The following is a 26,951-nucleotide window of genomic DNA, read 5'->3' as shown; positions in this document are numbered from 1 at the left end:
GTCGTTCAAGTGGAGTGAGCGATTAAACGGAGAAGCTAAAAATAACAGTATAGCACCAGCTTTCATTTGCCATTCATGTAGGACCTTCCTCTCTGAGTTTTCTACGGGCTTGGGACTGTCATGTTCAAGACATTAAACTCATTAGAAGGGTATTTTTCTTTGTTTCTTTTTCATTTTAAAAAAAAATTCTTTTCTTATTCATGCGATTCATTCTTTCACCTAGTTTCCGCGACTGAGCTCATCTTGCTTGAAGAAAAGGCCTTTATCGGGGAATCAACAGAAGTAAAGACCTGTCTCGTCTGCGTTGTAAATGTCATTAGAGTCATACTGCTGAAGAAGTTGTTTCAAAACTTCATCACTCCATTGGCTGGCAGAAAAGGCATCATCATCGTGTTTGTCGAGATGTTTTTTAAAAAAAACCTGACATTCTGTTGACCTTTCCATCTCGAAAGCCAACATTCTGATGGGAAGAAAGATGTGCCTTGAGTATATGCCAGTTTGTTGTCTTTTGAGTATTTCAATGTGGACATGGACCGTGAAGATCAATCAAAAGATGAGACCCGAGTCCTCTCTGCAATTCTTTCTTATTGTTCACGGCCCAGTAGAGTAAAACAATGCACAGGTAGAGAATTGTAAACACACGGGATTTGGTGGACTGCGATCACATTTCACAACTTGTGATTCAGACAGCGAGTGCTGAGTCAATTAGCCTGTCCATACTTTGATGTCAGTTAACAGGTATTGCGAGTCTGACCTAGTCAGGGTCAGAGGGACAGTGGAATTGCGTTGACATGAAAGCTTTGTTGAGTGATACGAAATTAACGTGCGGAAATGGTTCAATGATAAACACATTTTCAATACCTATTTGTGTATCTTTTGATATTTTTCTCCAATCAAGATGGAATCAAGGTGTAGCGATTAAGCGGAGCGATTATATGGACATAATTCAGTTTGTCTGGAATATCTAGCGTATAAGTAGAGTGTGTGATTAAGTGGAGTGAACTGTATCCATCAAATAAAGTCAAGAAATTGAATCTGTACAGAGACATACTAATGCTTTCAATTTTTATTGAGTGCATTTAGAGTATGAAAAAAATCTCAGTTGCTTTTTAAAATCGCATCCAAATAATTTTTTTCTGGATGAAATTTCTTCATTTAAAAAGTGATAAAAAAGAAAAGAAAGAGAAATACAGCATCAAATTGAAGAAAAATCAGGCCTTTAACTTGATATTTAAGTAACATAAAAAGTTTATGATGCATGTTCATGCATGTTATTTCTTAGAGAGTAATCTCCCCTTACCCAGTCACCTCCGGCAGGAATTAATTACTCCGTGAGAACTTTATCCATATATGCCGAATCTTACGAATTTTTCGTAATTTTAGACAAATTTCATGGCCAAATACGAAATTTTATGGAAAATTACGAATTTTTAATTCTTAGTAATACTTAAATGATAATAAAAATAATAATAATAATAAGAAGAAGAACAACAACAACAATAACTACTACTACTACTACAATAATGATAATAATAATATTGTGGTTGTTCATACACAATTTCAGAAATTACGAATTTCCTTGTCAAATTACTAAAAATTGACATTAAAATTACTAAATTTGAAGTTTTCAATTTGGCAAGTCTGCTTTATCTTAAGTAATTAGTTAAATGTTCATTTTTGGCACCTTTTTCCGTGACGTGACTTCATCAATATAAGACTTTCATGATTAAAAGATGGTACCAAAAAAAAAAGCTTTAAAATGACGCATTATCCACTAAATAAGATCAATTGTGGTTTACAAGAGGTCCCAAGCCAATAGCAACACTTGACATTCATAACAATGCTCTACACATTGATGTCCTATTATAGATTTTCCTTTACTGACAGATAACTCTGTTACCGGCTAGGCATTCATTGTATAGCAATGACTATCCCGCACAAATCTTGGGGCCTCTTTTTCGCTCACGAAGTGCCCAAATTCGCGACTAAATATGGGACGAAGCCGTTTCGTATATGCTATTTAAAAAAATTAATTACGTCATTGAAATTTGGCAGATGACAAGTGAAGAGGTTACTTAACGTCGTGTCAAAAGACAAAAGTCATGCGGTCACTAGAAATTTAATAAAAATACGTTTTTGTGATTTCGAGTGAAATATTTCTGAAATTACCGGACGTGGAGGTTTTGTCGCTGACAAGGTAATACATGAACATTTCTTCTTTTAGTTGTAAAATTTTATTTGAATATGACGAGTACTTTTCCCGTATTTTACAAAACACCATCCTAATCTGCACTTCATTCGTAAAAGACAGGAAGCCATTTTGCCCCCCTACAGCCCGAATCACAATACGAGTTCAAAACGATTTGGCACCAAACTGAGCGCTTTCTGATTGGTTGACCTCGTTTTAAAGTTCATGACTAGTCAAAATGTCTGCGCGGTTTCCCAGACAGAGGGGTGTTTATCGTCCGACATTGTGTTTGGGTTCAATAAATAGCTGATAATTTGACTGATTAATTCACATGAATTTAAGAAATTATGATTTAAAACTTTTCGATTGCAATACAATCTACAATCTCAGCATGGCTTTAATTATTGTGTTCCAAGTCACGTTCCACCAGTAACCTTTGTCCCCTTGTCCAATTTCTCTTTTCCTTCTATATTTCTTTCATTTATGTACGCAATATTAAGCAAGATACAGCCATAAGTCGAAAAAAATGCAGAAAAAGCGTCCCATATTTTCACTTTTTTTCCTCTTTGCGGGTCATCCAAATAAATGACACCTTTGAAACTGCATAACTTGTTTATTTATGAATGGATTTTCAAAATTCAAAAACATTTTAACTCAGTGGAGATAGGGCTTTGATTTTAGACAAAAATTTCCATCAAAAAGAGAAAAAAACATTTTTCATAGTCATTGCTACATTGTACACCTAAGTGCAGTGACAGAATGTGAATAAAGAGTCTTGAAAGGACTCAATTTTGCGCCACCCAGAGCGAGACTCGATTTAGGGACCTTGCAGCCTGAGTTTTACACCATAAGACCACAAAGCAGCTACCTGCTCATCCTGATCAAAAGAATTATTCAGCATCAAATTCGAAAATAAATATCAACAATGCATGATGATGCTTTTTCTATTGTCATACAGCACTTCAAATAGAAATAATAGTGTACATCATATAGTGTGACATGTGACATTAATAATAATATAGAAAGAGATACCTGACATCCAGCAGCTTCCAGCATTTTGGCATACTGAACAGTCCTCTCTACAGTATCCAAGATTCGTATCTTACATGTTATGTTCACTTTCAAGTTTTCATGACACAATTTCACTAAAAAATACAATTTGAGATAAAATATGGGAACAATGTTAATGTGGTGCCAGTTAGGCTTTTTAAAACATTAAGAAGCTAGTATTGGTTGAGAATGATGAAGATATTTTGAAAACCCATTAAAATGACCATCCCACTTTACAGAATATATAATTTAGATTAACTGGTAAAAACCCCCCCAAGAAAACAAAACAAAGTTGTCCATCTACTAATCATTGCCTGCACAATTTCAAAAATGACATCGATGACTCCAGAATTACATTGAAATAATCCATAACAAATTAACTATATATTCCATCATTGAATTTTATTTAGCGTGGTAGTTGAATAGAAATGTAATACTTCTTTATGACTTTAATATCTCAAACTATTACTTCCTTCTTCATTTGAAACAAGTTTGTAAACCATCAATTGAATCCTTTGATGCAAATATGAAAAAGATATGTTGCTAAAAGTGAGGATTAATAACTGAAACAATTCGATCGATAAAAATTTCTGTTCTCACCCATTTTCTCTAACAGCTCCCATTCATCCTGCAGGAATGCCCCATAATGACCACGTTTGGCTATTACTTGTGGACATCCTAGATTGAGATCAATGCCATCACATTCACACTCATCAATGGCAAGCTGAGCAGCCTTTAGCAATATTTGAGGGTCATTGGCACAAAACTGGTAATGATCGACAGAATAATTTATTTGGCAAGGGCTGTTTTTTTGGGTTTTTTTTTTTTAAAAAGTAAAGATATATGATTAATAAATGCATCTATGGAAAAAGGTTCACACTAATAGTAAAGACCATTCACACACACAGAAAAGAAAAAAAGAAAAGAAACGTAACCGAACCAAATGATTAAAAGTATTTGCTTATAAATGTTTAAAGTTGAAGCAATGAGATAAAAAGAATGTAGAAGAGACAAGGTTTGATATATCAAAGACTTTTAACAAATATCAAGAGAGTAAATTGAGGGTCGTTACCACATCTCAATAAATCATATACTACTGATCAAGAGCTATATGAGTGCCTCTTCTTAATATTATTAGTAATGTACTGTACTTTACAAAAGTACAAACCATGATGTTTTAAGCTATTCTTACATATTCCAAAACCCATTGAAAACATGTTTTTAATTATATTTGCAAATAATATAAATCCATTTCTAATGGTAGTTATTAACAAAATTTAAAAATACAACAAAAATTTATTTTAAAATAATTAAAGTTTTAAAATATTGTAAGAGACTGTCCCTATTTGTTGCTGAACCTCAAAGCATGTCATTTGTTTGTTTTTTAAATAGAGAAGATGGCAATAAATTCTTTTTTATTTTTGAATCTGTTTCAGCTGCTTAGTAACACTTCCATCAAAATCACTAGATAAACTGAAGTTAAACAAATTTATAAAACTTATATTCTCAGTTCTGATCAGATCATAACTTATTTTAAAGTAAAATTTCATCATAATTATGTTAGTATTTCACGAGTCTTAAATTTTAGACAAAATAAATATAATTCTTTGAATCGTATTAATCAATAAAAAAGTATTCATTCACCAAAAGCAAAATACATTTAGTACGGGGAGTGAAATGTTCAACTGAATTATATATAAATATACTAAAACAAGTGCGGGGAGTGAAATGTTCAACTGAATTATATATAAATATACTAAAACAAACTTGATCTGATGTGAACACCTTTGATGACAAACTGAAGAAGGAGAAGATAATATATGATAAATTATTGGAATTGGTAATGGCTGATGACTAATAGCACCCAGAAAAATTGTAAATAATAAACATTAATATTATGAGTGAGGAAGCAATGGAAGAAATCACACCTGTATTATCAATGGTCTGTCAGTAGCGCAAGTTTGGAGAGATTCTTTTCTGTAATTAGCATCTTTTGCAAATACACACGAATGAAGCATCGGTGTGTAACAAAGATCAGCCCCATATCGCCTACTCAACATTCTCCAGGCAAGCTCACTCTGGTCAACCATGGGGGCAACAACATATTTAGCAGACTTCAGTGCTTCTCTCCAAAACTGGAAGCCACTCTTTTTTTTTGGCTTAATGCCTTCATCATCCATATTCTGGAGGAAAAAACAAACATTGAAAGTTTATTAGAGGCTAATTTCCAGTATTGCTTGCTTAACTTTTTGAAAAGTTTAACCGTGTTTGCAACAAACATGGATCATTTCAGTATGAGGAAAGATGAGAAGCTTGATGAACGGGAATACAGAAGTAAAAGATAGAAGAACTATACTTCTGTGCTTAGTCTGAGAAGAAAAAAACCCCAACAATTCCTTTATCTGGGTTTTTCCAAATGAACATATAGTTGAAACATTACTAATAATATGACACATACATTACTTAAATTGAAGATTAAATTGTCTGATTCATACATAATATAAATAACAAAAGACACGATACATACTACAAAGAGAAACTGGTGAAAAATTCACCTCCTTGACTCAATGTTAATGGGCAAAAAATAACATCAATCGAGATGAATTAAAACAAGTAAAGGAAGAAAGTCCTGACAGCTCTGTAGTAGAACAGTATCAATCCCTGGTGCAGATTCTTATTCACCCCCACCCACGCAATACTTTACCTTAGTGTCTTATGCAGAAGGAAACTAGTAATTACAACCTACGTCATGGCACAAGACCGAAGGGCTAGAGCTCAGGTGGTCGCTGGTTCGGATACGTAAGTAAGTAAGTAATTACAACCATCAGTTTAACACTACAGAGACTAGGACAAACTGCTTCATGGACTGATGGCTCATAAGGACTATAACTTTTATATATAAATCGAAAAGAAATTTGAATCTTGTAAGGTGCTAGAGTAATATATGAAAAGAGTAAAGACAAGTATCACATCATAATGGCCGACGCTAACATGAGGGACAATAAGCTGTAATCTTTATTATGAGCCATAGATTATGCTATGGATTTACTTAAAAAACTGCAGATCAATCCTGTAGAGTAAAAAGCTAAAGAGAGGTCTCTCAAAATACAATCCACTCATTTAGGGCAATTCGTTTTAACTCACTGACTGCCACGGCCAATACATGTTTTAAAAAAATATTTGACCTTTGACTGCCATGGTCGAATCCCCTCGGTTTCATACTTTGCTATTTTTTCTACTTTTGACTGAATTGTGGCAGTTTGATGACGACGTAGTTCATTTTCTTATCCCTCATTTCATACCAAACATGATGGAGTACTTTTTAATCTTGACATTCTTTCTAGCAGACCAAAGTAATAGATAACCTGGTATTTTTTCTTTTAGTTTTCCAACATAATTGAGAAATGAAATCAATTATTTGTAATTCTCGAGTGAAAATCATTATGGAACTACTTGTTTTTGTTTTAGTTATTATTCTGATTATGTTTGTAATTGTTTTCTGTTAAAAGAACATTAATTTTTCCAGTTTTTAGTTAGAACAGTGGTCCAATTCAATCTTTTTTTTTTTTGGGCACAAAACTGCCTCCTTTTCAAAATATTACTGTGCAATCCAGAACAAAATGCAACAATACAAATGGTATCATTAGAAAGAACAATACAAGCAGGTTTGTTTGCTTCTTAAACTGTTTTAATATCATAAAATTGTGAACATGGTGAATTAAAAAAAACAAAAACATGCATAAACCTCAGCAGTCAGCGGCTTTACAATTCTGAGAACCTTGGCAGTCATGGAGTTAAGCATGAGTTCACTTTAAAAGAGAAATCTTTTTGCCAAAAAACAACCTCAATTTCAAAAACTTACAACTTTCAACTTTCTTTTTAAATTTTATAGCAAGTCAAATTATCGAATAATCATCAAAGTCGTTTAGGAATGTCAGAACAGCTTAATTTCAGAACTGATCTTGTAACACATCAACAAGAAATGTCTGACAGACCTGAATAATAAAAAAAATGAGCTAAAAAAATGTTTTTAAGTGAACAAAAGTTGTGAAAAATCAAGATGTTGCAAAGAATTTCGAAACATGTAAGTTTTTATAATTGAGGTAGGTTTTTGAAATATAATTTTGTAAAGCAAAGGTATGGTCATGATTCTAACTTAAACGAAAACTTAACCATATTCATAGAATAATAAAATAACCAATGCTGCATAGGAAAAGACCACGTGCACAGTAGTTAAAGCAGCGAATGACGCTCGGCTAGAGAGCGGGAAAGTGGGTGGCCATCCTTGGACTCCTTAGGGAGCAAGGGAATAGGTTACTAACAAATTAATCAAAAGTTTCCTTTTAAAAGCATAACCACCTTCATCACCAGTTCCAATCTACTCCCATAATTTAGCAATAGCCCAAGAACAACAACCGACCACAACAATTAATAAACCCACAAGACGATTGGCCCGTGTATTCAACATCCCAACAACAGAAGCAATTCAGAAACCTCCCCCCCCCCCCCCCCCACCCCCATCCGACCTAAAACCTAAACCTAACCTCATTTCCACAATAACCCCATAATACAGAAGTTCGAAAATTCCGATCAGCTGATAGGCTGCAGCCTTCCAACTACCACCAATCAAAACCCTCAGAATCCAACACCCCCCCCCCCCCCTACTAAACCTCTACCAGTCCCAGACATTTTATCTAAACAACATTACAAACAGCCCTGAATCATCAATAAACCGATTGGTACAGGATCTCTGTCATCCACCAATCACAACGACACATTTTATCTACTCTCCACATCCAACCATGATCAGGTATTTAATTGTTAATTTAAATCATCTAAAAAAGTAACAAAATTTATTACAACCCACCAACCCAATATATCCTCTAACTGACCAACTGCCCAATTAACCCCCCACCCTCCATGAACGCGTTAGGCAACATTAATATTTCAATCTTATTTCATCCTTTAACAAAAAAAACAAAAAAAAACAGTTGGTGTACGACAAATGTGTATCAATGCATCAAATGTATTATCAAGATCATTCACATCACACATCTTTAAGAAAATCGTATTAAATCCACTAAAATCGTATCCGCGTATTCAGGGTCCAAAAATCGTACTAAAATACGATTAATCGTACTGGTTGGCAGGTCTGTAACAACATGAACACTATCACTAATGCTATGATTATACACAGACTTGACTGTCAATAATGATGGGCGAGTGAAACCCGACAGTGTCTGTCTATAATCATCTTTGATTATACCTATACAGAGATGCTTTTTTGAAACTCCACTCTTTTTAACATTTATTCACTTTTGAGAATATGAAAACTTTCACAATGAACATTGAAATAAGTAAAGTTAATAAAATACCAATAAGAGTATAAAATTGCCAAACTGACAAATCAGTCGAGGGATAGCAGATTATTATATAAATAGACAATTTGTGTCTTCATTCATGTGGATGGCATGACCAAATGGGTAAGACATCTGTCATAGTTGGCTTGCCAAAATCAATGCTATGGGTTAAAATCCTAGCACTGCCACTTTTTTTTTTTTTTTGCCGTCATTCACAGAGTGTTGTAAATGATAAATGCCCCACCCCTTTTTTTCTTTTAAATCTTTCTCTCTCTCTCTTTTAGATTTAGAATTATGGAAACAAATTACTAACTGGATACTAGAAACAGACTGACACACTCTTAATTGAGCTTTTATATAGCGTGCTCAAAGCGCTTTACAAGGAACACACACATTCACAGAAAGTGTCCATAGAGACAGTGCAGCAGTAACAGTAATACTGCGAATAGTAGACAGTGTCATGGTCTCAAGTGAGTAAAAAAAGAGCTACTCGACTATGCATAAAGATATGTAGAATAAGGCCCCATAATTTACTAGTTACTATAAATGAAAAACAATTAACGATTTGTTTAAGATGAAATAAAAAGAAAGATGAAATTTAATTAAATGAGATAAATAGTGATTGTGGCAGTTACAAATAGAAATGTGAATATATTACGTAACTTATGATGATATAATGTCAGGTTCGTAAGGTTACGTTTCCAGGCAGTTGAAAGGCGTGGATTAAATATTCCTCCGACAACGGGCTCAGGCTTACCACTTCCAGGCAGTTGAGAAGGGGTTATTTATATTTTTCTTCGACAGCTGGCTCAGGTTTGACCCTTAATGCGTTGAGAATTACACAGTCAAAGGTAAAAGTCTTGATGGTGGAGATAAAATATCCACAAAGTACCAAAAGATAAAAATCTTCAAATATATATGAGGAATGGAGCGGCTGGCCGTCCGGCATAGATTGTAGAGAGAAGTGAGTGTAGAATGTTAGACATATCAGCTTTTATAATAAGTGGCTACATGACAGAATATAGAACGAAAAGTATTCACTAATTAGAAATTAATTCGAGGGAAGGCTATAAAAGGGAAGACGATCTAATATTAGAAGGTAAAGTTTATCTAAGCCTACCGAAATTTAACTGGAGTGAGATGAATTCAGTTCTTAATAAAATAAAATTTAATAAGATAATTGTGAACAACCTTTACTGGACACCCCCCACCCACGTTTAAAATATACTCTTTAACCATTATTGGAAAGATAGATTTTACAAACGGAAGTAAATTTACTATCATGATACTCTAGCGTTAATCCATTGTTATGATTTGTGCTACAATTAAATTACCTATTTATTAACTAGACATGGAAATGTTTATACTAACGTAGGTATATGAATGGGTGACAATAACAATGAAAGATTGTGATTACAAATCATTGTGATGAACAACATGATGGCAATGTGATTACAAATCATTGTGATAAACAATAGTGATGGCAATGAAGCATGATTTAAGTCGATGATATGAAGGTAATTTACTGAATGAAATGAATGAAAATGTAAATGAAATATTGACATTTCTATTATTAATCAATAATGAGTGAAAATTCATAACAATAATAGATAAAGAGAAGATTTCCCAAATCATGAATGGGTATGGCATATATATCCAAATAATACTCAATGTTACATTAAGTTGGGTCATCATGTTTACAAATAAAATTATCGAAATTGTGCGTTCTGATTTGGCATAATTTGCGAGGTAACTAACAGTATGCATAAGAGGTAGTTGGGTTAAGTTATACCCTTCTCATGTGTTTACACTAATCGAGAAAGTAGGTCGGCGTGGATATTTTCACAGACTGGTATGTGAGAGATACTGAAAGTGTAATTTTGCAAAAACAAACTCCATCTTAGTACTCTACTGTTATTCATTTTGTTATTTCTTATGTACGAGGGCTCTTTCATAATTAACCGAAAAATGCCTGTAAAATCCGCGTTTTTTATGCTATCAACAAAATTCTTGCACGTGTTCATACCTTGACTCGTCCTTCATTTCTCTACGTAACAGCCAAGTCTGTCGACACACTTCTGCCAACGCCGCACCATGGAATAGATACCCTCTCTGAAGAAATTTCCGTCAAGGTTTTGTAGCCATTTCCGCACATGGTCAACAAGCTCTTCATCGACATCAAAGCGCTTTCCTGCCAGCTCACGTTTCAGTGGCCCAAAGAGGTGATAATCAGATGGTGCGAGGTCTGGACTGTGTGGTGGGTGTGGCAAAATCTCCCATCCATATTTCTCTAGCCAACCTTGCGTCACTCGTGCTTTGTGGGGTGTAGCGTTGTCGTGTTGCAAAATGACCCCGTTGGTCAACTGCCCTGGGCGCTTTCTGCGAATGGCCTCCCTAAGCTTGTCAAGAGTTTGGCAGTACCTTGCAGCAATGATTGTTTCTCCAGGTTGTAAGGTTTCGAACAGAATAACACCACGACTGTCCCAGAAAACAGTTCCCATTATTTTCTTTGCTGACCGCATGACTTTGAATTTCTTCGCGACAGGTGAGGATGGATATTTCCATGTCATCGAATCTTGCTTTGTTTCTGGGGTGTAATGGTGCAACCAAGTCTCATCACCGGTGACTATGCTGTCAAGAAAAGTCATGTCGTACCCTAGAAAGTCTCCGCCGGCGTTGGCAGTATGCCCGTGAACCCTGCGTGAGCTCTTGCTTCTTCTCAAAAGTTCCCTGAAGATGTCCAATCTTTGTTCTTTATGATTGTCAATTGCTTAGGAACCCATCTTGCGCTGACTTTTCTGTAGCCAAGTTCATCAAATACAATTCTATGGGCAGAAGTTTCCGAAATTTCAAGACTGCTTGCGATTTCATGAAGTTTCAACCGCCTGTCTTGACGAATAAGCTCATCAACTCGCTTCACATTGTCTTCTGACGTCGCAGTTATCGAACGCCCTCTCCCTTCCCTGTGTGTCAAGTCGGAATGGCCGGCTTCAAACAAATTACACCAGTGATAGACTTGTGTACGGCTTATAACAGGCTCACCATATACACTCTGAAGTTCTTTATGAATTTCGGTAGGATTCAGACTTTTGGCGTTGAAAAAACGTATGACAGCTCTGATTTCCTCCTTTGACCAAGTTTCAAGGTGGGCCGCCATATTTAAAATCGTCTAGAAATTCATTGTGCAAAATGATGCACTTCATAATTTTTGGGAATATCTGTAAGGAAATAAGGAATATCATGTCGTTTACAGAATTAAAACATCTCCACTGATTGCTGAGCAATGGGCATTTTTCAGTTATTTCTGAAAGAGCCCTCGTACGTGAGTGGTTTATGGTCCGTTTCGACCACAAACTCTTTTAGCAGTAGATATCTGCTGAATGTCTTTAAAGCAAAGACGATGGCCAGTCCTTCACGCTCTATTACAGAGTACCGTGATTCTCTGTCCAATATTTTTCTGCTTGCATATAAGCAAGGCATTAGAATTCCCTCATGCTCCTGTAATAGTACGCCTGCGATGCCCTTATCAGACGCGTCAGTTCTTACAACAAATTCTTTTGACATGTCGGGTAATTTAAGAATTGGTTCTGAACAGAGTAATGCCTTTAATTGATTAAAGCTATTCTGACACGCTTCTGTCCAAACAATTTTGTTCGGTGACCCTTTCCTTGTCAGATTTGTTGTTGCGATGTGCGCGAAGTTGTAAATGTATTTCCTGTAAAAATTTAGGAGCCCAAGTACTTTGCGTACTTCTTTTTTTGTCTTAGGTGGTTGCAATTGTGCGATTTTTTTTTTTTTTTTTTTTTGTCTCGGGTGTCTGTGTCCCATGACCAACGGTATGATTAATCCTGCATTTATAGCTTCGATATTAGTAAACATAGGTTGCGACACTGTGTCTCTATCAAAATATTTTTTTAGCATATTTGCATGGAATGTCTTTGTTGTGTTGTTAATTTTAATCTCGTAATTAACATTAGATTTTACTGCTATTATTTTGAATGGTCCTTTCCATGTAGCTAAGAGTTTACTCGAGTCATCTGGTAAGAGTATTAAAACTTTGTCACCAATCTCAAATTTTCTTGATTTGCTTTTGCGATCAGAGTATTCTTTGTATTTCTCTGCTTTTTTACTGACGGATTCCTGTGCTAGCTTACACGTGTCCTCTATTCTGTCTTTAAGGTTTCTTACATATTCGTAAGCAAACATAATTTCATTACTGTCCTCCTCATTCCCTTTACAAATATCGGCTACTACGTTGATCGGGCCGCGAGGTGATCGTCCATACATCAACTCAAATGGGGAGTAGCCTGTCGATTCTTGGGGTATTTCTCTAAATGCAAATAGGATTGCTGGTAAGTATCTGTCCCAATCATCTGGTTTTTCTGCTGACACTTTTCTTAACATATTCTTCAGAGTGCCATTAAATCTTTCACAAAGACCATTTTCTTGGGGGTGGTAGGGAGTTGTGAATGAGTGCTGGATTCCCATGAGTTTCATGGTTTCATGCATCATATGTGATGTAAATCGGGGTCCATTGTCCGACAGTATCTCATTTGGTATGCCTATTCTAGTAAAAATTGTCATCAATGCTTCAGTTATGTGATCCAATGTAGTTGATTTCAGTGCTATCGCTTCTGGCCACCTGGTTGCGTAATCGACTTGTGTTAGTATGTGCGTATGGTTTCTATCTGATTTTGTTAAAGGGCCTATAATGTCAATTGCAACTTTTTGAAAAACTTTTTCAATAACTGGGGTTGTCTCTAATGGCAATCTCAGTATTCTGCCTTTTGCGACTCTTCTTTGGCATGTGTCACACGATTTCACATATTCTCGGACGTCTTTAGTAATTCCAGGCCATGTGAAATTCTCGGATATTCTCGTCAATGTGAAAGAGCTTCCAAGATGTCCAGAAGTTATTGAATCATGCACTATTCCAAGGATTTTGTTTCTGTAAATACTCGGCGTGACCAGTTGTTTAGCTATTTTGTTTCTTTTCCTATGTAACCTGAACAGAATATCTTTTTCAATAATGTATTCAACTTTTGATTTCGTCCCTTTGTTTGCGATATTGAAATATGATGTTAAAGACGGGTCCTTTTTCTGTTCTTCAATGAACGTGTTCCTGTCAAATTGTTGTGGTTCAAGAGAAATGGTCATTGGCTTCTCTGTTGTCTTAGTCATATTTCTTGTTTCTTGAGTTAATGACCATTCTTTCACACCTGTTGGGTTTTGTTTAAGACCTTTTATATTGCCAACAATAACATCAGCGACGGGATTGGGAAGTATACAGCATTCCACTATTCCTGTATAGTATGGGGTTTCTATGTACACATTAGCTGTTTCAAAGGTTTCGACTGTGCCACTGAATGTGATGCATTGTACTGTTTTTCCAGTTTTGTCTTCGTCGTTGATCAAAGATGCTTTTATTCCTACTGTACTGCATCCTGTGTCTCTCAAAATTTTGCAATCAGTTCCATTAGCTCTGCCGTCACAAAAAATAGCGATCCTGACTTGTGAGTTTGTGTTAAAAGTGACATACCTTTCACGCAATACACATTTATATTTTCTCCTGACATTACTTGTGTCTGATTATTTGCACTAGTTTGGAGTGATGCATTTGCAGTTTCTTTTGGATATCCCACGATTTTGTAACATTTGTCTGCTGTGTGGCCTTTCAATCCACAATATTGGCATTTAATTATAGGTTTGTTGTTTTTCTTATACTCGATATTATTGTCAGTGCTATTTCTTGCTTTGTTTTGATAGGATCGGCTATGGTCTCTATTGAACTGTTTGTTCCATGGTTTGTTACTATGATCATCTTGTTTCACTTGCGTGTTCCGAGTGATTGATCAGCTCGTTCTATTTGAGTACTGAACTTTAGGTGTACATGGACTCTGAGCAGCGGCAGCGTAGTATGGTTCCTTTAATGTTCTGCAAAGGGGTGTCAAGGGATGTGCGCTGTTAAAGTTTTCTGCGTAGATTTTTAATCTGTCCAAGTTTTCTGGCTTTCTTTCTTTAAAGAATGCGACTAAATCTGGGTTGCAAGCTTGATAGATTCGATTCTTCAGCGTTAGATAGTAAAGGCCTGCAAAGTCGTCTTGTTTTACGTTTGCCAACTAAGCCATCAATTTAAAAATTGAGTAATTCGGTTCACGAATGTATTAAAGTCTTCTCCACTTTCAGGTTTTGCAGTGTGAAACCTTTCCTGGTAACCATCTTCCGTTAATCTACATCTTTTTAGTAGAGCGTCTTTAATTTTGCCATAGTCATCTGCATCTTCAGTTGTTAAGGTATAGAAAACTTCCAGCGGTTCTCCAGATAAGCAGTTAATCAAGGCTGTGGCCCATTTGCTTTCCGGCCAACGATAACCTTTAGCCTGAACTTCGAATCGGTGTAGGAATGATTCTAGACAGTCTGAGCGTTCATCGTAGGTTGGCATGCGGGGAAGTTTCATGAGGAACTCATCACCATTATTATGTTTTATTTCATGACCGGTTTTTGTTTTTTTCAATTTCCAGCATCATTTGGGTCCTTTTGGTTTCTTCTTCTGCTAAAGCTATCTGTCTTTTTAGTTCCCTTTCTTGGGCTCTTTCTTCTCGTTCTTCTCTACGTATTCTTTCTTCGTTTTCTTCTCTTCGAATTCTGTCTTCATTTTCTTCTCTATGAATTCTTTCTTCTTTTTCTTCTTTTATTTTCTCTTCGCACCATGAAAATATTCTTTCCTGGGGTACTTCCAAGTCCTTTGCGAGACTTAAGTATCTTTTATATGCTTCCATGTTGCAATAAATTAGATACGATATTTTATATATATTATATTGACAGGATACTGTTACTGACTGTTTTATTTATTAACACTTACTGGAATGAACTGTTCTATTATTAGAAATCTCTCTCTCTCTCTCTTATTTCAACTTATTATGTATGTTGAATTTGATGACTTTTATCATTATATCTTATAAAGCAATGTATCAATACAATGCGGAGTTAGTATGACTTGTGTCGATAACAATGTATCAACCACGTGTACTCTAAACTTTTCAGAACATAATATATAAGTGGTTTCGGTAACAGTAATATGTCAAAAATGTATTTAAAACAAATCACTATGCAAAACAAATCACGATGTCTATAGTTACTATGTGATGCCCAACTCATGTAAAAGAGAATAATGAAGGATATATTTACCAACTCAGTTCGTGGCTGGGACCTCTCTCTTGTTCAATGGTTGTTCAACAATTGTAATTAGGCATTGAAGAGTGTTTAACAGTGATGTCTGAAATACAAAACAATAAAAAATCGGTAAGCTTTACAATAGTTACAAAACGTGTTCACAACACTGAGTGATTGGATGATAGGTGAATGAATCGTTATGGAATGTAAACATATTGAAAACAATTCATGAATGAGGCAAACAACAGAATGAAATGAGTGATATAATAACAAAGTGGACAAGGAATGAATGAATGAATGAATGAATGAATGAATAACTGAGCGAATAGATGAATGAATGAATATATAATGTATGAATGAACGAATGAATGGAGGAATAAATGTATGAATGATTGGATGAATGAGTGAATAAACGAATGAATGAATGAATAAATGAATGAATGAATAATTTATAAATGAATAAATGAATGATGGAATGAATCAATAAAATGCTATTCAATTTAAATGAAAGAATGAATGGATAAATTGCTATTCCATTTAAATAAAGAAATGAAAAAAAAAAAAAATAATTTAATTAATCCTGTAAATAGGGAGTTCAATTAAAATATGATCAAGTGGGGCAATTAAGAGTTTTACAATTTAAACTTTAAAGTTAGATGAAATAGATATATGTAACTAAATAAATTCAATTCTTTATATGTGACCCCTCCAAATTGTCATGGTCTCAAGTGAGTAAAGAGCTACTCGACTATGCATAAAGATATGTAGAATAAGGCCCCATAATTTACTAGTTACTATAAATGAAAAACAATTAACGATTTGTTTAAGATGAAATAAAAAGAAAGATGAAATTTAATTAAATGAGATAAATAGCGATTGTGGCATTTACAAATAGAAATGTGAATATATTACGTAACTTATGATGATATAATGTCAGGTTCGTAAGGTTACGTTTCCAGGCAGTTGAAAGGCGTGGATTAAATATTCCTCCGACAACGGGCTCAGGCTTGTAATGTTCCACTTCCAGGCAGTTGGGAAGGGGTTATTTATATCTTTCTTCGACAGCGGGCTCAGGTTTGATCCTTAATGCGTTGAGGATTACACAGTCAAAGGTAAAAGCTCCGGCGTCTTGATGGTGGAGATAAAATATCCACAAAGTACCAAAAGATAAAAATCTTCAAATATATATGAGGAATGGAGCGGCTGGCCGTCAGGCATAGATTGTAGAGAGAAGTGAGTGTAGAATGTTAGACCTATCAGCAGTGAGTGTAGAATGTTAGACCTATCAGCTTTTATAATAAGTGGCTACGTGACAGAATGTAGAACGAAAAGTATTCACTAATTAAAAATTAATTCGAGGGAAGGCCATAAAAGGAAAGACGATCTAATATTAGAAGGCAAAGTTTATCTAAGCCTACCGAAATATAACTGGAGCGAGATGAATTCAGTTCTTAATAAAATAAAATTTAATAAGATAATTGTGAACAACCTTTACTGTGACAGACAGTGTTTGTTTTCATTATTCACAGTAGTACTGCAAATCAGTACTGCAAATATAGTACATAGCATTCATTTCAGTTATTTGCAGTAGTAGGGCAAATGCTTTGTTCAGGTTCGTTCTGTATTTGCAGTAGTAGCCTACAAACCTAGAGCTTTATCGTAGAGAGGATTGGGCGCAAAATATAAATAAACTACATTATTATTATTATTATTATTATTATTATTATTATTATTATTATTATTATTATCATCATCATTATTATAAGAAAATCCACTTTTTAAAATCCTAGCCCCCCCCCCCCCCCCCCCCCCCCATTTATTTCTTCTGATCATTATCGGTATCATCATTTTTGAAAATCTGAATTTTAGAGACAATGGTGGAATGTAGTAGTGGCAGTGGTGGAGATGATGATGAGGAGGAGGATGATGATGTAAAGGTAGGGGTGGTTGCTATAGTTTTGATAATGATGTGGAGGTTGTTGTAGTAGTAGGTACTTTGGTAAACGTCCATTTGGCACTCCAGCAGAGAGCTGATAAATGGCCTAGTGGCTGTGACCCGATTTTTTTGACTTTTGAGATGATTTATGTCTTATTTTCTTCAGGAGGAATTACTCTATCGTTTGGTGTTGTTTATTTTTAAGTCAATGCCAATTTAGTATATCTTTTGATTGTGGATAAAATAGGGTGTAATTCTTTCTTTTGATGGAGAGAAAGACGTGCCTTGATTGATTCCAGTTCAATTGCCTTTTGAGTGTATCAATGTGGACAGGGACCGTATAGACCAATCAAAAGATGAGACGTGAGTCCTCTCTGTTATCCTTTCTTATTTTTCCCGGCCCAGTAGAAGAAAAATTGCTCCTCGCAAAATCCTCGGGGGTTAGGTCAGTTCCCATGTCTGCGCCACCAAAAGGTTTTCTAAAAAGTTTATTTATGTGTGTTCCTCTCTCTCTTTTTTTTCTTTTTTGAGAGTGCCTACATACACGGTAATGGGGCATCTAGTCTCAGGATCTACGTAAACGTTAACTGGTTTACTGTTGCAATACAAGTACAAGCAATGGATGGTCCTTGCTGTCGTGAGCGTGCGCTCGTGTGTTATTTTTTAAAAAATCAAAACAATTTTAACCATTAATGGCGAGATTCAATCTTACACTACCCAAACTCCAGATCTTAGTCTTAATACTATCATTAAAAGACAAGCTTTGCGATTATAGTTTAATTGAAGCCAGTTGAAAAATACTCTTACTGCTCTCGTGGTGGAAATTGGTTTCTGAGGGTCTTGCAAATACCAAGTCTTTTATGGAAAAGTCTTTCGAACTCCAAGATGCTCGGTTTGTTTTGCTATCTTGGCACAAACAAAACTGAGATGTCTTGATTTGTGACCTAGAGTCTCATGGATGTATCCTTTTGTGTGTGCAAGCCATGCGGGTAAGTACAGCGATAGCTTGGGGAGGCTTTCCAAAAGCTCCTACATCCCCAGTATTTTTTGTTTTTTTATGTTTTAGTAGGGGGTTGGGGAGGGGGGAAACTTTAAAAGAAAAAAAAAGTATAGAGAGCTGCGCCGGTGTTACCAATACTTAGCTTCTTTAGTCTTTACAATCATTCGTTTGGACAGAAAAATAAAAAAAAAGAACTTAACGCTTACCGTCAAAAGCAGTTTAGATTTGAAGATGCATTTGTTTTCTATTAAAAAAACATTCAATACTAGACAATCCTTGATGAATTTCAAAAGTTGTGTTTGAAATTATATCGTAAATTTTTTTCATGATTCATTCCTCGCGAAATCGTGGAGGCTTACATCTGTTTACAAGGTGCCGTCGCAAAAAAAACAAAAACAAAACAAAGGTTTAAAAAAAAGTTTATTGAGAAAAAGATACGGAAAAAAGTGTCCCTAGATAGGTATGCAATTTGGTGCATAAGTGCAGTAAAAATTGGTGCTCAAAATTAGTTTGTAGCGGATGCGAGACTCTGTGTGTGTGTGTGTGTGTGTGTGTGTGTGTGTGTGTGTGTCTCTCTCTTTTTTTTCTGGGGAGTGCCTACGTACACGGTAACGGGGCATCTAGCCTCAGGATCTCTACGTACACTGGTTTACCGTTGCAAAACAAGCAATGGATGGTCCTCGCTGTCTTGGCCGCGCGCGCTCATGTGTGTGTGTGAGAGAGAGAGAGTGAGTCTCTATGCTTGTACTGTTCTATTTGTGGAAACGATTTATTCTGCATAAGCAATCTGGAGGGGAAAAAAATCAGTGTCACTGTAAGAGGTTAAAATTTCACAAAGTACGCACCGTGAAGCACCTCTGTAACTGTAACACTCCTTTGATCTACATCATCAGGCAACCCATTGTTTCTTTCATCTTTTCCCACTCCCCCTTACCATCCTCTCATCCCCCCCCCCCCCATCTCTCTCTCTCTCTTGTCATAGTGTTATCCCTTCCCCGTCCCATCTCATTGTAATATGAAAATGTTCTGCTGTTTGCAAATACATGTATAATTGATTTGTTTCTCTCTCTCACAAGGCTAGGATTAAAAACCAAGACTTCGGGTAATGGGTGTCTAATGCCAAACTATGGATTCTCTCTTTGGCCAATTTAGTCACGCATGTGGCAGCCCAGCTATTTATGTTCTGTCTATAACACACAATAAGTGGGATTGTGGGGGTGGGAACAAAAGAAATCAAGGTCATAAGTTACCGTGCACAAGAGCTGTATCGGGAATTGGTTTCTGAGGGTCTTGCAAATACCAAATCTTTTATAGAAAGGTTTTTCGAACTCCAAGACGCCCGGTTTGTTTTGCTATCTTGGCACAAACGAAACAGAGATGTCTTGATTTGTGACCTAGTTGTCTCATTTTGTGACCTGGATGTATCGTTTTGTGACCTAGATGTATCCTTTGTGTGTGCACATGCGGGTAAGTACAGCGATAGCTTGCCAGTTGGGGGAAAAAATGGAAGAAGCAGCGTATCGCCATTTGAAAAGAAAAAAAACCTGAAAAAAAACAAAAACAACTTAACCTTTTAAAGGCGAATTTCAATCTTACTTGGGCCAAAAATAAAATCTTACCGTTTTCATCAAAAGACAAAAAACAGAAATACAATTTTAAAACGTGAGCTTTTATATAGGGGCAATATCCACCCAACATGCTCAAAGCGCTTTTTATCAATATTCTTACTGCTCTTATGGTGGAAACGTTTTTTTTTCTCTGAGTTAAAAAATAATATACATGAGACTATTATTTGAAAACATAAAATCAGTGTCACTTGCAAAGGGTTAATTGCAGTACTCCAGCATCCTGTGAGGTTACTACCGCACTTGCTAATCATAAAAAAAGAAATAGCAATCAACGATACTAAGTTGGAAAAACAAGAAGAAAAAAAAAAAACAAAAAAGGGGGGGGGGTGGGGAGGCAGAGGGAGAGAGCAAACCCAGTAGCAATGCAACCTTTTAGGGGCGAAATTCGATCTTTGACCTAACACCACATCTTCTTTCATCAAAAGACAAGTAACGGCAAAATGATTATAGATAATTGAAGTCCGAGTTGCGATACTCTTAGTGGAAACGCTGTATTCTCCGTTAACAACAATAAAGATAAAAGCAAACTATTATCTGAAAGCAAAAAATTAGCTTCGCCGTTAAGGGGTTAAGAACACCAGCGAGCTTTCTTGACATGCTCTACGGCTACGTCACCAAGCGACACGTCTCCCTTTAGTCTTCATGCCCTCCTCCCCCCCCCCCCCCCCCCCCACTCTCACGGTGGTGGTGGTGGTGGCGGCGGATAAAAAAGGCCCTTTTCCTTTCATTCAATCAACTTGACTGCCGTTGTGGACCCTAGTCCTCTATAAAAGTACAAGAAATAATACTTTTTTTTCTGCTCCAACGAAAATATCTACTCCCCACCGGTCTAATTCTTTGTAGCAGACGACAAATTTCTCAAAATGGTCATGTGACACAGTAAAAACAACACAGGAAGTCAATGAAAGCTTATTTACGGCATTTCCTTTAAACCGTGTAAACAACAAAATTTCGTTTTCATTCGACTCAGCGGGTCAGATTGGCCGGTATTTTTTTAACGAACTAAAGTTCTGAAAAATCAAAGGGTTTCTTAGAAAGTTGAAAGATGCTAGTTTTTGAAACAGAGGTAGGTTTAAAAAAAATGTATTTCTTTTACGTGAATGCGTGCTCAAGGCGAATTGGACATTCAACGGAGGTTGGTAAGCCAAAGGCGAGGCTCTCTATATATAAAAGTTCTCCCCCTCCCAAATCCCCTACTAGAATATTATAAAAAACAAAGAAAACTGGGGATGTAGGAGTAGGAGCTTTCGGAGAGCTTCCCATAGCTTGCCAGTTAGAAAAAAAGGAAAGAAACAGCGTAGCCACATTTGAAAAAAAAATGTAAAAATTTTTTTTAAAAAACTAATCTAACCTTTCAATTTCAAAGGCGAATTTCAATCTTACTTGGACTTGGACCTAAAATAAAATTAAAATAAATCTTACCGGTACCGTTTTCATCAAAAGTCAAAAGACAAACAACAGTAATACAATTTTAAAACCTGAACTTTTATATAGCGCAATATCTACCCAACGTGCTCAAAGAGCTTTTATCAATATTCTTACTGCTGTTATGGTGGAAACGTTGTTTTTTTTTTTCGGTGCACGTCGGTCAATCACATCACAGTCACAATTATCAAAACGGACTGACTATTTTCACCGTACGGTGAAAATAGTGTTTTAGGCTATTTTCACCGTACGGTGATAATAGCATGACAGACTAATTTCACCGTATGTATTAGCCAATCAGAAGCCAGGATACTAACTGTGACGTATGTGCCTCTGCATCCAGACCATTAGAATTCGACCCGACATCATTTCTTCTTGCGTGCAGACCAGTTAAAAAAAGAAAAGAAAAAGATTGCTGAGAACAAGGGAGGCCTCCCGAAAGCTCCTCGTTATAGCATTTTTTTCAATTTGTATTTTCACTTTGGACCTTTTGTCAGACGTTTATTTATTCAATTTGTCATCATATAGAACAAACCTTGATAGATTTGTGAAAGTTTAAATTTCCTAATTTGACCATTGTTTTGATTCTCGGCCGCCATTCTGATTTGTGAGGTATTGAAAGGCAGTGCAAAGCAGTCCTAGGGTTGTTTTTTTTTGTTTTTTTTTTTTTCTATTAGGGGTAGTTAAAGGTACTAGGTTGTATTTTTTCTTAGGAGCGAATATTCGGCATGATGAGCTTTTGGAAGGCCTCCCAAAGCTATAATAATACAGGCGGGATGGCGGATTCAGAATTGGTTACAGTTACCGATGAAGCTTTCCAATTTCGTGGCGGCGATGGGGTCTCGAAACCGCGACCTTTCTGGTACAACAACAACCCCTGGCCGGGGAGGGTGTGGCTCTACTGTATGAGTATGAGCTATTCACAACTCGAGAAATAGTGATTTCAATCTCTATGTCTATCTTGAGCCGCTACCCCCGACTTCTTGAAGTCATGGGTTCAACACAGACAAACGCCGCGAAGTTTGTTAACTACCAAGATACCATTATCACCGTACGGTGAAAATGTTAGGCTATTTTCACCATACCGTGAAAATCGTCCACCAAGATATTACCTTACGGTAAAAATTTGTCTCCTACACTATTATCACCGTACAGTGAATATAGCCTGCCACACTGTTATAGTGAATATAGTCTCCCACACTATTATCACCATATGGTAAATAGTGTGTCAGGCTATTTTCACCGTAAGATGAAAATCGTCTCCCACACAATTATCACCACACACTGAATATATAGCCTTCCACACCATTATCACCGTACGGTGAAAATAGTGTGTCAGGCTATTTTCACCGTACGGTCCCCCTCGTGGATCTTTACCTTGCAGTTGGTGAGGGGGCTTGAGGCACACGGGAGGGCAAAGGTGTAAATCCCCGTCGACCGTCACGAGACCATCCCGGGTATCGAGCCAACGAGCCACATGAGCTGCTCGCCCCGGTGTGTGACTAAATTTGATCCAAACCCGGTGCCCGAATAGCAGCCCACTATCCCGGGCGCCACACTATTATCCTTATGTCGAGTCCCAATCAGTCCCGTCAATGGCGAAGCGGTCTGCCGCCTAGCCAAATAATACCGCGTTCATGTCGCCAGGGTCGTCGGCACGTCCGAGAAAAAAGCAAACGTCCCATGCATCAATCGATTCGCGGCCTGCCGATCGGAAAATGCGACGGCGGGGATGGCGAACTGATGCGTATATTGTCCCTGAACGTCGAGAGCCAGAGTATGGCAAAAAATGAGCTTTTATCAAAGCTATTGGCCGTTCATTGCGTAGATATCCTCCTGTTACAGGAGACCCACCTTTATTCAGGCGCACAATCTTCCCGATTCCAGATCCCAGGCTATACGGTGGTCCAACGCGAGGACACTTCGAGGCTCAAAGGAGGGGTTAGCGTTTACGCTAAAGAGCCATCGAAGGTAAGGGTCATTGAGAGCGTAACGGACAGCAATGGGGTGAACCGAATTTCCGTGAAAGTAGGTGGACTGTGTTTGCATAATATTTACAAACCACCTAGAGCGACTTGGACTACACCACCGGTTCCGGTGGTCAGCCATCCTTCCATCTGTCTGGGAGACTTTAATAGCCACCATCACGAATGGGGCTACCGAGACTGCAACGAGGCAGGAAGACAACTCCGCTCATGGATGGACTGTAATGATCTACACCTAGTGTACGATCCTACAGCCAAGGGTACCTTCCGGGGTACCCGCCATAAGAAGGAGTATACTCCAGACCTCACCCTCGTAACGAAAGGCGCGAACGCTGAACCGCTGCAGGTGAAACGGACAGTCCTCGGGGACTTTCCGCATAGCCAGCACAGGCCGGTTCTTGTCACAGCTGGGGTGACAATACCGAGGGTGCAGTCTCTCCCACTTTGCAGATGGAATTTCAGGAAGGCTGACTGGGAGGAATTCAGTTCCTATATCGAGCAGGTCTGCCCTGCCATTCCTCCCAAGTCCAAGAATATAACCAGATACAGTAGGCTACTGGTTAAAAGCGCTCAACGCTCTATTCCACGGGGCAAACGGAAATTCTACACCCCTTGCTGGACAGCAGAGTCGGAAGAGCTGTACCGAGAGTACCAGCAGACCCAGTCCCAGGACGCAGCCGATAGACTACTTCAGTCTCTGGCAGAGGGAAGGAAGCAACGGTGGCAGGAGACCGTGGAAAGTCTCGACTTTACACACTCCAGCCGCCACGCTTGGCGTTTGATAAAGAAATTGGACCCAGATCGGAATTTCGCGAAGGCTGCACCGGAATGCGAGGCAGACACAATTGCCAAGAACATTAAGAACCGTAGTAAGCGGGTCCCTAATCAGGCTTTTGAGCGCGGTGTCCGCAAGGCGTACCGTACGATTTTGGACTCGCTACCTGCGGAGGAGTCGGACTGGACGGCCCCGTTCAGTCCCCGAGAAGTGGGTGCAGCCATTAGCGAAGTGAAGAACGGCAAAGCAGCAGGGATAGATGGTGTATATCCCGATATGGTGACGCATCTGGGCCCCAGGGCACGGGCCTGGCTAGCAGAGGCAATGTCTGACATCCTTGCAAAAGGAAAGCTTCCACAAGTGTGGAAGCATGCGAAGATAGTTGCCATCCTGAAGCCAGGGAAGCCGGCGAAGGAGGCAGACAGTTACAGACCCATATTGCTGCTGAGCTGTCTTTACAAATTGTTGGAGCGTGTTCTATTAAACCGATGGGGGCCGGTCCTAGACGCTGCCCTGCCACCCGAGCAGGCAGGCTTCAGGGAAGGGAGGTGCACCACGGAGCAGGTCATTGCCCTTACAGAGCATATTGAGCACGGGTTCGAGAGAAAACAGCAAACAGGTGCTGTGTTTATAGACCTATCAGCGGCGTACGATACGGTCTGGTGCGATGGGTTAATGCTCAAACTTGCAAAAATCATAAGGTGCAAAAAGACCTTGAAGTTGTTCTCTTCGATCTTAGGGGAAAGGCAATTCCACGTCGCGCTGGGAGACGTCACGAGCAAAGTAAGGAAATTGAAGAATGGGGTCCCTCAGGGGTCGGTACTTGCGCCAATGTTGATTAACGTTTACATTAGCGATATGCCGAACACTTCCTCCCTGAGGCTGGGATACGCAGACGACTGGGCAATCGTTACTCAGAGTAAAGTGTGGACCCGTCTCGAGAGCGTACTCAGCGAGGACGTCACCAGACTCAAATCCTACTTTGACAAGTGGTACCTGAAGATGAACACTTCAAAAACCGTGGCCACTGCATTTCACTTATGCAGTGGTTGGCACACCCGTAAACTGAATGTCCTAGTCGGGGACCAGCCACTCCCATATGAGCCGCGTCCAAAATATTTAGGGGTGACGTTGGATCGCAGTCTTACCTATCGGGTTCATCTCGAAGGGGTTGCCCGGAAGATAGAGAAGCGGAATAGTCTTCTGAGGAAGCTGGCGGGATCGACTTGGGGCGCTAGCCAAGCGCTCCTGAGAACATCCGCCCTGGCACTATGCTATTCCACCGCGGAGTATTGCGCTCCAGTGTGGGGTAGAAGCCGAAACGTTGAGAAGGTGGATGTAAAACTTCGCAAGTCGATGCACATAGTGTCGGGAACGCTAGCAACAACCCCTAGAGAATGGGGCCCGATAATGGCGGCGATCCAGCCCCCCGATGTCCGGAGGGAGACCATTACGGGAAACTGGCAAAGTAAGATCAAAGAGAGAGGGAATGGGATACCCCTCTCATGCGCATAATGAACGGTGCCCCCGTTTCGAGCCGAATTAAGTCCCGGCAACCCTTGTACGCAGAATCCCTGACTACGGACAGAGCTGCACATACGAGATGGAAGTCGGTTTGGACAAATTCAATCCCTCGTGGGGGCGGGGACCTACACTCCTCTAAGCTTGGTGAGAAGTTGCCAGGCTTTGATACCAGTAAGAGGAGACACTGGGTAGCTGCGAATCGGCTTCAGTCGAGGAGCTGCCTAACGGCCGGTACGTTACATCAGTGGGGTCTAACTTCCTGTCCAATGTGTCCACGCTGTGGGCAAGAACCCGAAACGTCAGAGCATCTAGTCGAAAGGTGTGTTGTGACGATGCTACCAGGCGGGTTCGCGACGGTGCACGAATGCGGACCGGACTTTGCTGATTGGGTCGATCGTCATAACATAATAGTGTGAACCATAAGAAGCTGCTACCGTACGGTGAAAATCGTCCACCAAGATATTACCGTACGGTGAAAAAAGCCTCCTACACTATTATCACCGTACGGTAAAAATCGTCCACCAAATATTACCATACGGTGATAAAAGTCACCCACACTATTATCACCGTATGCTGATAATCGTCCACCAAATTATTACGGGATGGTGAAAAAGGTCTCCCACACTATTATCACCGTCCGTACGGTGAAAATCGTCCACCAAAATATTACGGGATGGTGAAAAAAAGTCTCCCACATATATCACCGTACGGTGAAAATCGTCCACCAAGATATGACCGTACGGTGAAAATAGTCTCCCACACTATTATCACCAAGATATTACCGTACGGTGAAAATAGTCGGCCCCACTATTATCACCGTACAGTGAATAATATAGCCTTCCACACCATTATTACCGTACGGTGAAAATAGTGTGTCAGGCGATTTTCACCGCAAGATGAAAATCGT

At 38.4% G+C, this 26,951-nt stretch overlaps 1 protein-coding gene across 3 annotated transcripts in view; it reads right to left on the bottom strand.

Annotated features, from left to right (window-relative positions):
• The window catches only part of LOC144972646 (tRNA-dihydrouridine(16/17) synthase [NAD(P)(+)]-like), a 79,761-nt gene that overhangs the window by 39,899 nt on the left and 12,911 nt on the right, over window positions 1-26,951 (bottom strand). Inside the window, exons 2-5 of one of the 3 annotated variants that reach the window (XM_078914124.1) lie at window positions 21,687-21,730; window positions 5,167-5,421; window positions 3,839-4,004; window positions 3,221-3,333 (exon numbers count right to left, since the gene is read on the bottom strand). In XM_078914124.1, coding sequence (XP_078770250.1) covers window positions 3,221-3,333; window positions 3,839-4,004; window positions 5,167-5,418 — 531 coding nt within the window. In that variant the 5' untranslated portion in view covers window positions 5,419-5,421; window positions 21,687-21,730. Of the gene's footprint in view, window positions 1-3,220; window positions 3,334-3,838; window positions 4,005-5,166; window positions 5,422-18,913; window positions 19,110-21,686; window positions 21,731-26,951 lie in introns of those variants that run through there. The other 2 variants (XM_078914125.1, XM_078914123.1) reach the window with 2 other exon arrangements.

This window comes from Berghia stephanieae, chromosome 5, assembly GCF_034508935.2.
Source record: "Berghia stephanieae isolate SIO BIC M18660-M18661 chromosome 5, UCSD_Bste_1.3, whole genome shotgun sequence".
Taxonomy (NCBI): Eukaryota; Metazoa; Mollusca; class Gastropoda; order Nudibranchia; family Aeolidiidae; genus Berghia; species Berghia stephanieae.
The sequence above is the reverse complement of the archived record's forward strand: the minus strand, read 5'-3'. Positions and strand labels throughout refer to the sequence as shown.